This window comes from Bactrocera neohumeralis, chromosome 4 (genome assembly GCF_024586455.1).
Source record: "Bactrocera neohumeralis isolate Rockhampton chromosome 4, APGP_CSIRO_Bneo_wtdbg2-racon-allhic-juicebox.fasta_v2, whole genome shotgun sequence".
NCBI classification, from domain to species: Eukaryota; Metazoa; Arthropoda; class Insecta; order Diptera; family Tephritidae; genus Bactrocera; species Bactrocera neohumeralis.
The window spans coordinates 52,322,089-52,337,913 of NC_065921.1; the positions used below are offsets into that span (position 1 = coordinate 52,322,089).

The 15,825-nt window shown below is 35.6% G+C and overlaps 1 protein-coding gene and 1 long non-coding RNA gene across 2 annotated transcripts; one reads left to right on the forward strand and one right to left on the reverse strand.

Annotated features, from left to right (window-relative positions):
• Nucleotides 1-1,251: 1,251 nt before the first annotated feature.
• LOC126754716 (uncharacterized) lies at nt 1,252-2,635 on the reverse strand. The gene is made up of 2 exons (XR_007666398.1): nt 1,669-2,635; nt 1,252-1,608 (listed from the first exon to the last, which is right to left on the reverse strand). It is a non-coding gene; the product is annotated as an uncharacterized LOC126754716 (long non-coding RNA).
• A 9,966-nt stretch (nt 2,636-12,601) lies between these two features.
• Nucleotides 12,602-15,101, forward strand: LOC126755755 (uncharacterized). The gene is made up of 3 exons (XM_050468494.1): nt 12,602-12,865; nt 12,930-13,070; nt 14,773-15,101. Exons 1-3 carry the CDS (start codon nt 12,602-12,604, stop codon nt 15,094-15,096), a joined length of 729 nt encoding a protein of 242 aa, XP_050324451.1. The 3' UTR covers nt 15,097-15,101.
• Nucleotides 15,102-15,825: the final 724 nt, after the last annotated feature.

A 15,825-nucleotide genomic window follows, 5' to 3' on the forward strand; every position in this document is an offset into this window, starting at 1 on the left:
AACACATCTTTAACTCTTTGTTTTCATTTTCCATATTAGTGGTGGAAAAAAATCAACTGACTTGTTTGTTTTGGTCATAAATTGTAAGAAAATTAAAAATAAAATAATCATGATAGGTTTTACAGCCCCCCAAAAATTGTACGATATATCGTACAAAGTTCACAAAAGGAGTAAACATCGTTTTATATCTGCTTATGTCATTTATTCATATTTTTGAAATAAAAACACAGTTAACAACGAAAACCTTAAAATATTTTTAACATTTTACCTAAAAAGGCTTCTCGTTGCAGCGCCGGCACCGTGCGTCGCTGGAGCAGAGAACTTAAAACATAGAGAAGGTGCAAATTGAATGCTGTATGATGTTCGATTGGACGGCTAACAGAGCTTATAAAATTGCGACACGGAATTCACCATTCTCGCTGAAATTTAACAGAATTGATCACGTTCTCTGGCAGAAATAAATGTAAAACGACCGAATTCCTGCGAGAATGAATAAAGAGAAATGCTTTGAAGAAAAATCTACAAAGTAACACAGAAAACGTAAAAAAGCATTCTCTGAGTGACATATGCATGCTTATTTTATATTATATGAACCATTGTCACATATGCATGATTATTTTGTATTATAATATATGTATGTATGTATGAACCATTGTTTTCCGAAAAATGGTAAAAATTTTATATTATAAAATTAAATAAAAAATAATTTTAAATAAATTATTATTTCAAAAATTATATTAATTTCGACTATTATAAAATGAAGATGTGCCAAAGAACTTAAATGTGCTCATATAAACAATTAATGACCTTCATGAAATATGCATATTCGCATTATTTTGTTGTCATTTCCATATTCGTAGCAATAGAATTTCTATGGCATATATACATACATATATTATTTCTTTGGCACATTTGTCTGTATGTTTACAACAAATTCGAGCCACATATGTACAAACATCCAATAATGGCCGCACGGATCTTTTGGCATCTACACTCGGCGAAAAAAAAACCCACGCACTATACAGAGTGCTTTTATATAGCGCAAAACTTGGATTCATATTATTCTAAGTTAAACATTTTTCTTTGAGGATCAACCACTTTTATTTAGTTTATGGTTCAAGCATTTTTATATAAAAAACTTATAGTTTAACACTTGTTATAGTGAAAAATGTAAAAACACACATATAACAAACCACAGAAGTAAATTTTGTTATGAGCAATAATGTAATTTTTGAACAAGTTATTTACATATTTTATGTTTTATATGATTTTTATTTAGCATTAGAATACATAACGAATCAAAATAACAAATTTTGCATAAAAAAATTCTTAGTATTTGTTAGAACACCCCCTCCTTCTAATAACCTCGGATATTTGTTTAAGCATCGATTCAAAAAGCCGTTGAAGATAATTTTTATTGATTTCTTCATTTGGCACAGCTTCAATAATGTTTTCTATTTCTTTTAGACTTTTTGAACGCTTTTCTCTTATCATTTTGCCCATCATTTTGCCCAAATAATGCCAGCAGTTCTCAATTGGATTGAGATCTGGACTGTTTCCTGGCCACGTGAGAGACATTATTCCACAAAAATCTTTTTGTTTTGAAACCTGTAAGTGTTTGTAATAAATTATTGAAAAATCTATTTCAATATTGTTAGCTTTGCTTACCGCTTTGGCTCTATGACAAGGGGCTGAAATATCCTGAAAATAAATTTTTTGGGCGTGTTCGGACAGCTGTTCAATAGTTGGCAAAACGCCTTCTCTCAAAATTCCAATTTATATTTCGGCATTCACAGATCTTTTTAGAATAATTAGCGGCCGAACACCAAACTTGGTTACAGTTCCCAACACCATTAAATAAGGCGAATGCTTTCCGGTGGGCCAAATACAGTTTTCGAAAAAACGCTCCCCTTTCCTACGACGCACTGTGGCATTTCCGTCGGGTTCCAACAAATTAAATTTCGATTCATCAGAAAAAATAACATTTCCCTAATCTGATGTAGTCCAAGTTTTGTGTAATTTTGCCCACTCTAGTCGCTGTTTCTTCATTCGCGTGTTGAGAAGTGGCTTTTTTGCTAGACGTCGCGGTCGGACTCCAAGATTATTCAGCACATCTTGCAAAGAACTTGTAGTTAATTTTACCCCAGTGGTTTCATAAAATGTGTCATTGATTGTTCCAGCATATTTAAAGCGATCACTAATGCACATCCGTTTAATTTGTCGTTCTTGACGAGGTTTTACTGTTTTCGGACGTCCACTGCCCTTTTTTCGAGCTAATCAATTAAAATACGTATAATTTTTAATTATAATACGCACGTTCTAATCCCTTATGCCCATTTCACGAGCTATTTGACCTTTGGATAATTTATTTTATATAAAGCTACGATTTCTGATTTCTTTTTTGTTGACCCCACCATGTTCAACTTTACTTGTTTTCACAACTTATTCAAAAGAAAATACCGCAAATTCTGTAATAAACACGTGCGGACGCTAACGCTTTTAACAATAAAAGTAAAATAATGTAGCCGCATGACAAAACAGCCAAATAAGACAAATAGTGAATTTTGAGCAAATATTGACAGTTCAAAATAGGAATATTAGAAAATTTTCTACTGCGTGGGTTTTTTTTTTGCCGAGTGTATGTTGTCACGGGCAACCAAGGCCGAAGCGCACAAGTGTCACAGCAATTGCTGGTAGAAAATCGGAGTTGTGCCGAAAAAAAAAGTAATGGCCGCCGATTGTCAACCCTTGCCGCTGTAGCAGCTTCGCCTACAAACATGCGTAAATATGTATGTATGTCTGTATACGTATGATCGTGAATACATATCGACGTAGATTTTTGCGAGAAGCACCAGAAAGTTGTGCAATTTATGATTTTTAGCTTTTGCCATCGTCGCGAAAAGACGACTTGTTGGCAAAGGCATGCTCGGGGAGATGTTACGGCCTCTGTTTTAAGAATGAATCGAGATCGATTGTGGAATTTGCGCCTGCGTTTATGAATGAAATCGTTTTTGTTGTAAAATTTACTACAATTGTTCTTCGCCAATTTGGCTGCCATATTGACTTGTGTAGATCAATTTTTTGTTGGTGACATACACTAGGTAGAAAAAGTCTCCGCTCATCAACCGTAACCTGTTCTTAAGTTAAATAAAATCTGCAAAATCGATTCAAATTACAAAAATACCTTACTTTATTAAAATATACATTTTATGCGATACAAAAATAGCTTAAATTATATTCTACGTGTCGAATAAGGAAAAGAAATTTACTTAGTTTACTTCAATACTTAAACTAAGAACATAAAAAGTCTCCGCTCATTAAATTAAAAGCTGAACATTTAAACGAAGTAACAAAATTCAATAGCTTGTGGGATATCCACGTCGCTTTAAGACTTCTGAAAGTCGGTTGGGCATAGAATTAACGAGCTTCCTTGTTTCTTCAGAAGATATTTTCGCCCATTCTTCCAAAATAACTGCTTTAAGCATCTGTTTACTGGTGATTGTACGAGTGCGGATTCTACGCTCCAAAAGTGCCCACAGATGCTCAATTGGATTGAGATCTGGTGATTGTGGGGGTGTATGAAGTAATTTTGGCGCATTGTATAGAAGTTAAAGGCGAACAACGTCGGCGGTGTGCTTAGGGTCATTGTCATGTTGGAAATGATACTCATTAACCAACTCCAATTTCTCAGCACTTTGTTTCATTTGCCTCTTCAATATATTTAAGTAATCAAATTTATTCATTATACCATCAATAAACTCGATTCCTCCTACTCCGCTTGCCGACATACACCCCCATAGTAGTACTCCTCCGCCACCATGCTTTACTGTTGAAGAGAGATTGCGGGCTTCTAACGCTGTACCAGTTTTTCTCCATACCAACTGCCTTCCTTTGATCCCAAATATGCAGTATTTCGTTTCGTCAGACCACAATACCGATTCCCAAAACGATGGAGGTTTATTTATATGCGCATTCGCGAACGCTAAACGCTTCATCCGGTTTTTTAATGAAACAAATGGTTTCTTCCGTGCAACGCGACCTTTGAAGCCAGCCCTTTTTAAGATTTTTCTTGCGGTATCGTTGCAAATTTGTTTTTGGAACTGTTCCTTGACATTTTTTGCAATCTGTAAAGCTGTAATGCCTGGATTTTTCTTCACCAATGATATGACTTTGCGCGTTTCACGATCTGTTAGTTTCTTTGGGCGGCCTGACCGAGGTTTTGACGTAATAACTCCCGTTGTTTTAAATGATTTACAAACGTAGCTAACAGACGACTTCAATCATTGAGCCAATTTCGCGAAATGTTTTGCCACTTTCTCTCAATTTTAAAATTATTTTTCGCTCGTCAACGCTAATTTCTCTTCCTTTCTTATTCATTTTGAGTAAAGCTAAATGTTTTAAAAAATCTCAGCGTTTAATGAAACTTCTAAACTTTAAATTGCGAACTTTTCGTTTTTCTAAACGAAACTTAGTCAAAACTCCTATCTTCGCGGCGCTAAAGTAAGAATAAACTACACTTTTTCTGTTCGTTTTGCTCAAGACTAACGGGAAAAGTGCCGTTAACTTGGCAGCGGCAAGACCAAGTACAACAAAATTTTGCATGCAATTAAGGTATACCTGTCGACAAGTCATGTTAGTCAAATGTTTGTTTTGGGTATGATTTCGGCTGGTATTATTTCGCGAAAGTATATTTTCTGCACCATGAGCGGAGACTTTTTCTATCTAGTGTATTCATATGTGTACGCATATGTACATATGTTTGTATGCTTGTGCATTATTTGTTTAAGTATAGAAATATGCTTTTGTAGAGCATTTGCTTTCGCAAACATACAGACAAATGTGCAAACGACATAAAATACATACATATGTATGATTGTTTCGCATTTTGCTTCTACGCCAGTCAAATTTCTATACAAAAATCGGCTGAAATGTGTGAGAAAATAAAATGGACAACTAGGGCAAATAGTTTTTAAAATTTTTATTGAAAATTAAATAAAAATGAAAATACATGTATATTTATTTTAATTTATTAAAAAACTTAGTTTAATTTATTAAAAACTGAAATGAAAAAGAAAAAGAAAATTCATTTTTTTTAGAAATAAACACATAAAAGAATATAATTTTAATTAAACACGATTTTCAGAATTTGTCTACCCACAACCACAAATTCTCACACAACCTAATCAATAAAGATTAGATCTTTTTCACCAGCTTTTTTCAAAGCTTGGCTCACGTGTTCATACTACTTACTAAATTATTAAATACTAAAACTAACTAACAATAACTAATACTAAAACTACTACTACTACTACTACAAACTACTTACAACTTAATTCTACCCTGAAAAAAATAAAAAGAACATTATTAGTTTTTGAAGAATCTGAAATGAGAAGAGAGAAATGCATTTTAGTTATTAATGTAAAGTTATTTATAGTATGTAAGTTGCTAGAAAAATTAAATATGGCCTACAATCTACTTATGTTACCAATTTCTTTTGTTTCTCTCTTTTATTGTAATATCTCGCCCTAACTTCATTTTTGTAAGACTCTTCCTGCTGCTGTGCCAGCCATTTCGCGTTTTTAAACAGTAAAACTGTTATTAAAAAATCTAAAAATTGGTGCCTATGCTCGAGGCAATCTCCAGCCTCCCTGTACCACTTTGGGTATTTTTGTTCGGTAATTGTAGTAATCTGGGCTAAAATCATCGATTTTATACCCACTCTGCAAGAATTTTCCTTAAACAAATCTTTATAGAGGCTCATTTGAAGGCGGCTTATCTCGAAGACTCTATCATTGGGATTAACCAGCCTTAGGTCATCCGCGCTTTTATAATTTTTAGACCTTATAAGGGCTTCCGATGAAGCTTGTAGAGAGGTATCACTCTTCTTCATTAAATATGCACATTTTTCGCATTTTAATCTGCAGAAAACCTTCTGGTATATTGCATATCCAGTATAATAGCGACGAACCTGTATTTCTGCTGGTCTTTCGGCATTGCATTTATTGTTAATATAAACGAATCGAGGCATATTATTTGGCTGTTGGGCTTTTTAATATTCCTTATGTACTGAATGTGATCTTTAATCTATTAATTTTTTCAATACAACCTCTTTGTATTGGTCGTCTTCGCTCATTTGGATTGCAAAGCGTCTTGCAATCCAATTCGTCGAAAAGATCATTCATTCTTTTCACCAGCAGTTGGGTTGCCTTGGCGCATTTTTTTACGTGCTCATCGGAGTCCAAATAAATTTTCCTTAATTGCCATCTCAATTGCCGCGGCGACCGAATTGCTAAATACTTGTGTCGCTCTTGACACTGACATTTTTTCTAAATTTCCGGGGTACACATGCGAATAGGTTAATTTAGGGCACATTTTAAAATTAACGTTCGCCTGGTCTATGGCATATATTTTACGCACAACTTTAAAAGTTGTCAGCCCATCTTGCGTTTCAACGTCATACTTTAAGTACATATTGCGCATGCATTTTATTAAATGGCAATAGTCAAACATCACATATTTTTTTCTTTCATTATGAAAGAAATATGGTTTTTCTTTCGTAGCGCCTAATAAGTGCCTCAATTTAACATTTGGTTTACCTTGGTCGCACACTATTGATTTGATTTTAAGTCCGATTTCTTCTGAGGCATTTATATTGCTCTTGAGCATATTCAACAAATTCTCACTTTTGACGCCATCTTTTGCCACATAATAGGAAATCACATATTTCCATTTTGCGACTATGCCTTTCAACATAAAGAAGCAGCACTTATTGCCGATCACGCTTTCCCGGTGACCTTCTCCATTATCGACGAAGCCATCAATCACATCTCGTACTTTGTTGTACGTCAGATCTTTTCTGATTGAGACTTCGTCGAAAATTAGTTGGCATATGCGTTCTTCTGGTTTAAAGTCTTGAACAATTTTTTTTAAATTTTTTTGTCAACAGGAAAATATCCCTTTTTAGCTCTTTAATCTTTTTCATTTGCCTCACAGAATTACTTTGAAAACCCCTAGCTACTCGAGCGTAATGCTCGTGGTCGCGAACAGTGATATTCTCACTATCCTCGCACTTCATTTCTATTTCATGAAGGCGGGAATATTTTTCAAATTCTTGAAATGATATGTCACTTGGATTTCCCATCTTTTCAAATGACATATCATTTGGAGTTGTACACTAGGTTTTTAAAACATCATATGTTTGTACAACCGGCGGCAAAACCCACTGTGGCGATTGCTGACTAATTTCATTACCTTCAAATTTTAAATTTAGCACAGGAAGAGCTTCATTCAAAATGCGCCTTGACGAGATATCTTTATTGTGAAAATGTCTTTCACATATATATAAATGTTTTTTCAGTGGTAACTGAAGATTGCAGGCCTTAACCCAATTATTTCTAGCAACTTCCGTTTTAGGGAACGTAAAAAGTTTTGCTCCACCGGCACAGTTGCTAACGCAGCAACTTTTGTACGGGCGCACCGGTTGAAATAATTGCGTTGGGGCCTCATCTAAAAAAATTGTAAATAAATATAAAGATAAATATAAAATGTATATAATAAATACTAAATTTCAATATAAGTATATGTACATACATATGTACATAAGTACATATACTATGTAATATTAAATATTATATGCACCCACAGGAAATTAAATTAAGCATACACACGTACCAGCCAAAAATAAATAATTAAAAATAAAAACCAAACAATGATATTGACTACTTGGGCATACATCGCAGTTATATCTTGAAAATAAATTACTATTATATAAATCTATACTAAAACCTACATATATGGACATACGGTGTGCAACTTTGGTGCACTGCTTGTAATTAAACGCGCCTTGGTTCATAACAAATAAAGCCATTCATTCAGATCTGAATATACCTTTCCTTAAAGTTGAAATTAAAAGATTTAGTTCAGCATAATTGCACAGGATAAGTTATCATCTTTACATTCTGTGGCTGGGCAAATTATCAAAACACACACACGCACGCACTTGTATGTGCACCCGCAAATCATCTAACACACGCATGCACTTGTATGTGCACCCACAAGCAAATATTACACTTAAATAAACACCCCCAAGATAAAAAGGAACTACACTTATAGTGCCCATACACGAGCACACAAGTGCGTTCGATCGGTATGAATTCGTTTGCCCATACACGACACACAAATCCATTTTGCGTCCGTTCTTCACAGAGTTAACATGTGCGACAGGCAAGCGGAACATTTCTTGGAATTTATTTCTAATGTAGCATTTTTTATCTATTTCATGGAATTTCGTTAATAAGTTATTCCAACTTTTATTTTTCTTACACTATGTATGTATATATATGAGCGCTTAGGCAAAAAGCGAAAACTTTGAAGCGTGATTTCTCGGTTTTTCATTTTTACGATTATTCTTAATTGGCGGGCAGGATAGAAAAAAAAAACCAAACGTCGTATGGAATTAGGGCAAAGTATATTATCATTGACATAAAATTATCTTATATTTAAACTAAAAAAAATATTAAGAAAAGTCAAGTTTTAACATATTTTTAAACAGCATAAAGTAAAATTCTTTTGATCAAAAGCCACTACTTATTAAATTTTTAATAAAATTTTAAATTTTACACTTTTTTTTGGAATTTTTTTAGTTTAACTAGAAGATAAATTAATAAAAAATATGAATCTCTTTGAATTTTTTGTTTCCGATAGAAATTGCGACCTGCGTCCTGGCCGCCGTCCGAAAAATGTACATGCGAGATGCATCGGGTAATTGCTTCCCAAAGGCAGAATATCAAAGATTTCGTATCCAAAAAATTTGTGAAAGATGTTCAAATATATAACTATAAAGCCTAGAAATTTCGCTTGAATCAATAATTTGTTTCCCTCAAAAATTCGATTTTGAAGCCAAAAAAATCCTCGGCGACACAAAAAAATCGATTTAAACATGTTCGCGCACCGATCGTAAAAAATCAAACATTTTCGCGAACATGGATCGGTACGCGAACAAGCCCAGCCCATACACGATAAACCGCAAGCGCACACATACCGATCGAACGCACTTGTGTGCTCGTGTATGGGCGCTTTTACCCAGATGCAATGTAGGTACAGCATTCCTTTTAAGATTCCTTGTTCCAATTGCCTCCTTTTCGAAATGTTTCTCACAAATGAATGAGTTGCTGGCTGGAACGTGGTCAGTGGGAGAAATTTTTAGATTCTCCTTCCACTTTTCAGCCAACTCCCATTCATTTGGGAAACTAAACAGTCGGAGTACCCCACCGCTGGTACTCTCACACCCGCGCACGCGACACTTTCGAACTTTCGGCATTTCGATAAATAATTAAAAACAACACGATTGAAAAAATTACGTCCGCACTTCACAAAATCACCAACTTTATGAAAATTGGCGCAATTATTGACACTTCAATTTTATGTAAAGTTTAAAACATATTTACATATGAATACATAATATATTTTATTTTGGCGCAATTATCGACACTTGTCAATTGGACCAATATATATACATAAAAGTAGGAGAAAGAAGGATAGTTACTTTCATTTGTGTGTAAAGCTCCATACTTATTTACATATGATATATACAAAGAACATGTAAGAAGAAGATTTTTACAGGTTCCTTGGTAAGTGATATGTAAATATTTATTTGATTTTGGCGCAATTATTGACACTTGTCTTAATATACAAAATTGGGCCAAAACGAAACAAAGAAATACATAATTACTTTTACATGTCAATATGGAAATTCCGACGGCAAAACGCAAAGGCATACATTGCACATACATACAAGCAATTCCTTGATTGAAAGCAAAAATTGAAGTATGAGAAATAGAAATGCCGACGGCAAAACGAAATTCCTTACATTCGTACATTGCGTATGAAAGAAATTCCCTGGTTGAAAGCTAACATGAATCATGAAAATATCATAATGGTGTTAGGTAAATCTTTTATTTATTTAAAATGACTTATTATAAAATAAGATTAAATGAACATAAAATAATTTGAAAAATAATGAATAAAAGTTCTACATAAATACATGCATACATACATATTTCCATACATTCATACATACATTTCCTATGGGATATCAAATATACCATTTTTCTTCAATATTCTCTGTTTGGGAGTATCATCATGGGCATGCATACCAGAGAACTGCAAAACTCACTTTTTCCTTGAATCAGCTCATACGCAAAAGTTTCTATTCAACTCCAATCACTGAGCGAAACACAGCGTTGAGTAAAAATCAGCTCATGTTGCCGAATCGCTCATTCGCGTACAATGTGAGCCTTCGGTCTGAAATGCTTTGCTCACGTTTGCTCACTTCACGAAATATTTAGCTCATGCTCGCTCACTTCACGAAATGTTTAGCTCACTTTCGCTCAGTGATTGGAATTGAATAGAAACTTTTGCGTATGAGCTGATTTAAGGAAAAAGTGAGTTTTGCAGTTCTCTGGTATGTATATTGTTTTTGTATGCTTTGTTCGCGATCAGCTTTATGTCACATGCATTGCGGCATTTGGTACACAACTTATATTTTAGTATGTATTTTTCAGCGTAGAAGTTATTTTAGGGCGTAAAAACGCCTACACATTGTCAGCCCGACCATTGCCATGTTTGGAATATATTATCTGAAATTATTAAAGAGGATGGCACTATTTGGAATGGATTTATATACTGCCAATGCTGTAACAATATTTTAAAATATTTGCCAAAAAATTCTTCAAATTTAAACAGACATATGGAAGCCGCTCGGCAAATCGCTTAAGGAGACGGCGCATTTTCAAATTAATCGCAATAGACCAGTTCATTCATAAACGCAATAAAGTTGTTGAGTTTGCTATTGGTTTTGTGTTTTTGTTTTCAGAGAATATTGAACACGATCATTGTTGAGCCGAAGAAGCCCTCGGTAGATCAGCGCGTCGACATTTTCAACACCAGCGTGAATTAACTAAAGTGTACGAAGAAAGACCTCATACTGTTGGTGAATTGAAGGCAAGAATCTTAAGCATCTAATCTAAATAATTAATAGTATAATGAAAATTAACAAAATGTCTTTTAAGGATATATTCCCTATTATATTTAAAAGACTTGGAAAATAAAAGCCATTACATGGCACCAAAGGCATTTAGAATTTGCAGGGCATATTTGGTTTTGCGCTATAGTCTTGCGTGATGTTAATTCGTTGCTGGCTCGACAACGACTGAACGATAGAGCGTAAGCGTACGTGTGAAGTTAGTTTGCACAATTGTGCTAAGAAATGCCGACCACTGCTCTTCATATTCTTGGGTATATGAGACAGAGAACATAAAAAATGTCTTATGTTCTCGTTTATGTGTCATTGTTTTGTACACATTTTTCGCTGTTCAAAATGGAATAAAATATAAACGAAAAGCAGAACGAAATTCTTCGTTGGGAGTGTACTCATGGCCATGCATACATATATTTCTGTCTTTCTCTGCTTGGGCATATACATATGCCATGTCATTATATGCCGAAAATACATATATTTACTTCTCTTCATTTTCTCTGTTTAAGTATGTGAGAGAACTGTTAAAAATGTTAACATTTCACATCGGCAATTCTTCTGCACCTTCTCTATGTTTTAAGTTCTCTGGCTGGAGCAATTCGCTGTCCTTTGGTTGACCGCAAGGCAGTTGACACAGTATTTGCCTATGAGTGCCTCCCGTAGGCGCTCTTCCGGTGTCTTGGCCCGGAAGGACGAGCAGAGCCGCAATGGATGCTTTCCCTTGCACAGCTTTATTAAAAAATTTCTTAAATTACTTATATAAAGAATACTAAATTAAGGTAGGTACAATACTATTAGCGATGTATGTAAGTTTGTGGAAAAAAAATATATATATATGCATCGTAAGAATATTAGTTTCAACTTTTATGATAGTTTAAGAAACAGTTGTTTTCTTTTGAAATGCACAAATGAATCTTACACTTAGTGCATATAAAATATGTACGTCTACGACATCCTATGTTCTTGCACCTCGTTTGACTTGTTTTGCCGTCATGAGCAGGAAAATGGTCAACCCGATCTTCAGACACTTCTTTTTGCGGTCGTGTTTCATATCTGAAAATAAAGAGATATATTTTTTAAATTGCATAAATGTAGTACAAATATGAAAATTGATCAATACCTTCTTACTTTACTTCTTGGTCTAACGTCGGAATTTATTATAGACATTGGACGCCCTCTTTTGCGAATAGTTGCTGCGTTCTCAAATAAAACAAGCCTGTTTGCAACTTTCATCCTAATGCCTGGCTTTCACTAGGTCATATTTGACGTCAAATGCTGTCAAAATAATGAAAACGGGTTGTCATAGGGTGTCAGTTGCGTTTGCCGGCATATTTGCCAACGAACGGCAATTTAAATTGACAGCGAAATGAAAACAATCAAAATACGTTATGTGGCAATATTTGACATCAAAATTAGATTTGCCAACATGTTGGCAAATTATTTCCATTTGCCGCGCGAATGATGTGCAAAAATAAATAAAAAAGATTTTTCACTTTTCAAGGTAAGTGTTTTATTATATTTTCTAATTTCAATTAATGTATTATTCCAACCTTTTTCAGTTTCAAAATGGCAGAAGAAATGAGTGCAAATACAGAAATGTTAATTCCAAGCATCAAGCGGGTGCGAAAAATGAACGCAAAGTGGACAGCGGAGGAGACTGAGCAACTAATTCAAGAAGTGGAGTCAAGGGAAGGAACCTGGAATTTCCTTTCCGCGGATTATCGCGATAGGAATTTGCGTGAGGCTCAGTGGCATGAAGTGGCAGAAACACTAAATATGCCACGAGTGGAAGTATCAGCCAAGTGGAACAGCCTTCGTTGTTCTTTTCGCGTAAGTTTTTCACATATAGTACGCAATAGTACACAACAAATTGCATTATATATATATCTTTTAGGCGGCCTTCAACCGAAGGGCTCATACAAAAAGTGGACAAGGTGCTGGAAGAACGCCTACCATGAACCCACTCTACAATTCGCTAAAGTTCCTCGAGCCTACATTAAATGTTGAAGCGAGCACCACTTCAAATTTAATAAATGTAAGTAACTCTTGTAGAACCCCCAAAGGTGATCTAGTGACCGATGCCCAGAGCATACTTAAATTATGGAGGGAACACTTCTCCAGCCTGCTGAATGGCAGAGAATGCACAACGCCAGGAGAAGGCGAACCCGATTCCCCAATCGATGACGATGGAGCAGACGTCCCATTGCCCGACCATGAAGAAGTTCGAATAGCAATTACCCGCCTGAAGAACAACAAAGCGGCGGGGGCCGATGGATTACCGGCCGAGCTATTCAAACACGGCGGCGAAGAACTGATAAGGAGCATGCATCAGCTTCTTTGTAAAATATGGTCGGACGAAAGCATGCCCAACGATTGGAATTTAAGTGTGCTATGCCCAATCCATAAAAAAGGAGACCCCACAATCTGCGCCAACTACCGTGGGATTAGCCTCCTCAACATCGCATATAAGGTTCTATCGAGCGTATTGTGTGAAAGATTAAAGCCCACCGTCAACAAACTGATTGGACCTTATCAGTGTGGCTTTAGACCTGGAAAATCAACAACCGACCAGATATTCACCATGCGCCAAATCTTGGAAAAGACCCGTGAAAGGAGAATCGACACACACCACCTCTTCGTCGATTTCAAAGCTGCTTTCGACAGCACGAAAAGGAACTGCCTCTATGCCGCGATGTCTGAATTTGGTATCCCCGCAAAACTAATACGGCTGTGTAAACTGACGTTGAGCAACACGAAGAGCTCCGTCAGAATCGGGAAGGACCTCTCCGAGCCGTTCGATACCAAACGAGGTTTCAGACAAGGCGATTCCCTATCGTGTGACTTTTTCAACCTGCTTCTGGAGAAAATAGTTCGAGCTGCAGAACTTAGTAGAGAAGGTACCATCTTTTATAAGAGTGTACAGCTGCTGGCGTATGCTGATGATATTGATATCATCGGCCTTAACACCCGCGCCGTTAGTTCTGCTTTCTCCAGACTAGACAAGGAAGCAAAACAAATGGGTCTGGCAGTGAACGAGGGCAAGACGAAATATCTCCTGTCATCAAACAAACAGCACTCGTCGCACTAACTTTGGTTGTAGATAATTTCGTCTATCTTGGAACCAGTATTTTCACCAACAACAACTCTTGCCAACAGGTGCTACTTCGAATTGAGTAAGCAATTGAAAAGTAAAGTCCTCTCTCGACGAATTAAAGCCAAACTCTAAGATGCAGAGGCTTGGACGATGACAACAACTGATGAGTCGAACTTAAGAGGGATCTAGAATATTTATGGTCCTTTGCGCGTTGGCCACGGCGAATATCGCATTCGATGGAATGATGAGCTGTATGAGATATACGACGACATTGACATAGTTCCGCGAATTAAAAGACAGCGGCTACGTTGGCTAGGTCATGTTGTCCGAATGGACGAAAACACTCCAGCTCTGAAAGTATTCGACGCTGTACCCGCCGGGGGAAGCAGAGGAAGAGGAAGACCTCCACTCCGTTGGAAGGATCAAGTGGAGAAGGACCTGGCTACGCTTGGAATATCCAATTGGCGCCACGTAGCGAAAAGGAGAAACGACTGGCGCGCTGTTGTTAACTCGGCTATAATCGCGTAAGCGGTGTCTACGCCAATTAAGAAGAAGAAGAAGTATATATACATATGTATGTATATATAATAATTTTTAAAAAAATATTAATATTTATTTTTCATGTGTTTATTTGTTATTATAGGACAGCTCGTCGACCCTGACCACTCCAACAATATTGTTTGAGTCGGAAACGGTATCTGGCGATATACCACCAACGCCACCTACATCACGATCCAATTTAAGGAAACGTCGTGTTGAAAAAAACGACGATGGATATATTGAAGTAGTTCAACGTGCGCTGGAGACCCTCACATCTGCTACAAAAACTGATGCTTGGGATGATTTAGGCAACTTTGTGGCATCAAACGGCCGTGAGTGGGACCAAGAATCTCCACAACTGGCCAGAGAATTCAAGCAGGACATATGTGAGTTGATATTTAAGTATCAGCAGAAATTCACACGGTAAAAACAGTTTCAGAATTGTATATGTAATAAAACATAATTTTGCTGTTATTTTATAGCTCAGCATAATGCCGTTTAAATATAAAATCTTTAACTAGTCAAATGAAATGATGTACCTAATGTTCCTTTTTTATATCTTTTTATATATCTTTTTAAATGAACTTAGTATTTTTATAATTAGTAATAAAATAATAAATATAAAATAAGAAATGTTTTATATAAATATATATTGAATTCAAAATGATATAACTTTTGTTTTATTTAAAATTCAGAAAGTTTTTAAAATAGTTATAATGAAAATATTTTGTATTTACAAAATAAGTTAAATTATAGAATTACACATTTATAAATAAGAAAGATAGCAGTAAACTACAAAGAAGAGTTATGCAATATTGTCCTATTATATTGCCATTCAACCTCTCCATGAGGAGTCATGAAATACTCCATAAATCTTTCACGGACATTTATCGCGCTGTCTGCTGGCCTACCTAAAACACTGCTTGGCGAACTGATGGAAGCATTCCATTTTCCCCCAACTCTATTCGCCAATTACCTGGATCGGTAATGCCATTTGTGTCTTTGTCTACGTCAGACATTCGTATATAAGTATATAGACTTGCGTATTAATAGGTAATTATGTAATAAAACAATTTCACGCACTTATTTCAAAATAATTATATCTTTAATTTAACAGCTGTCAAAATTGCCTGTTCACAATTGCCTGTTCACAATT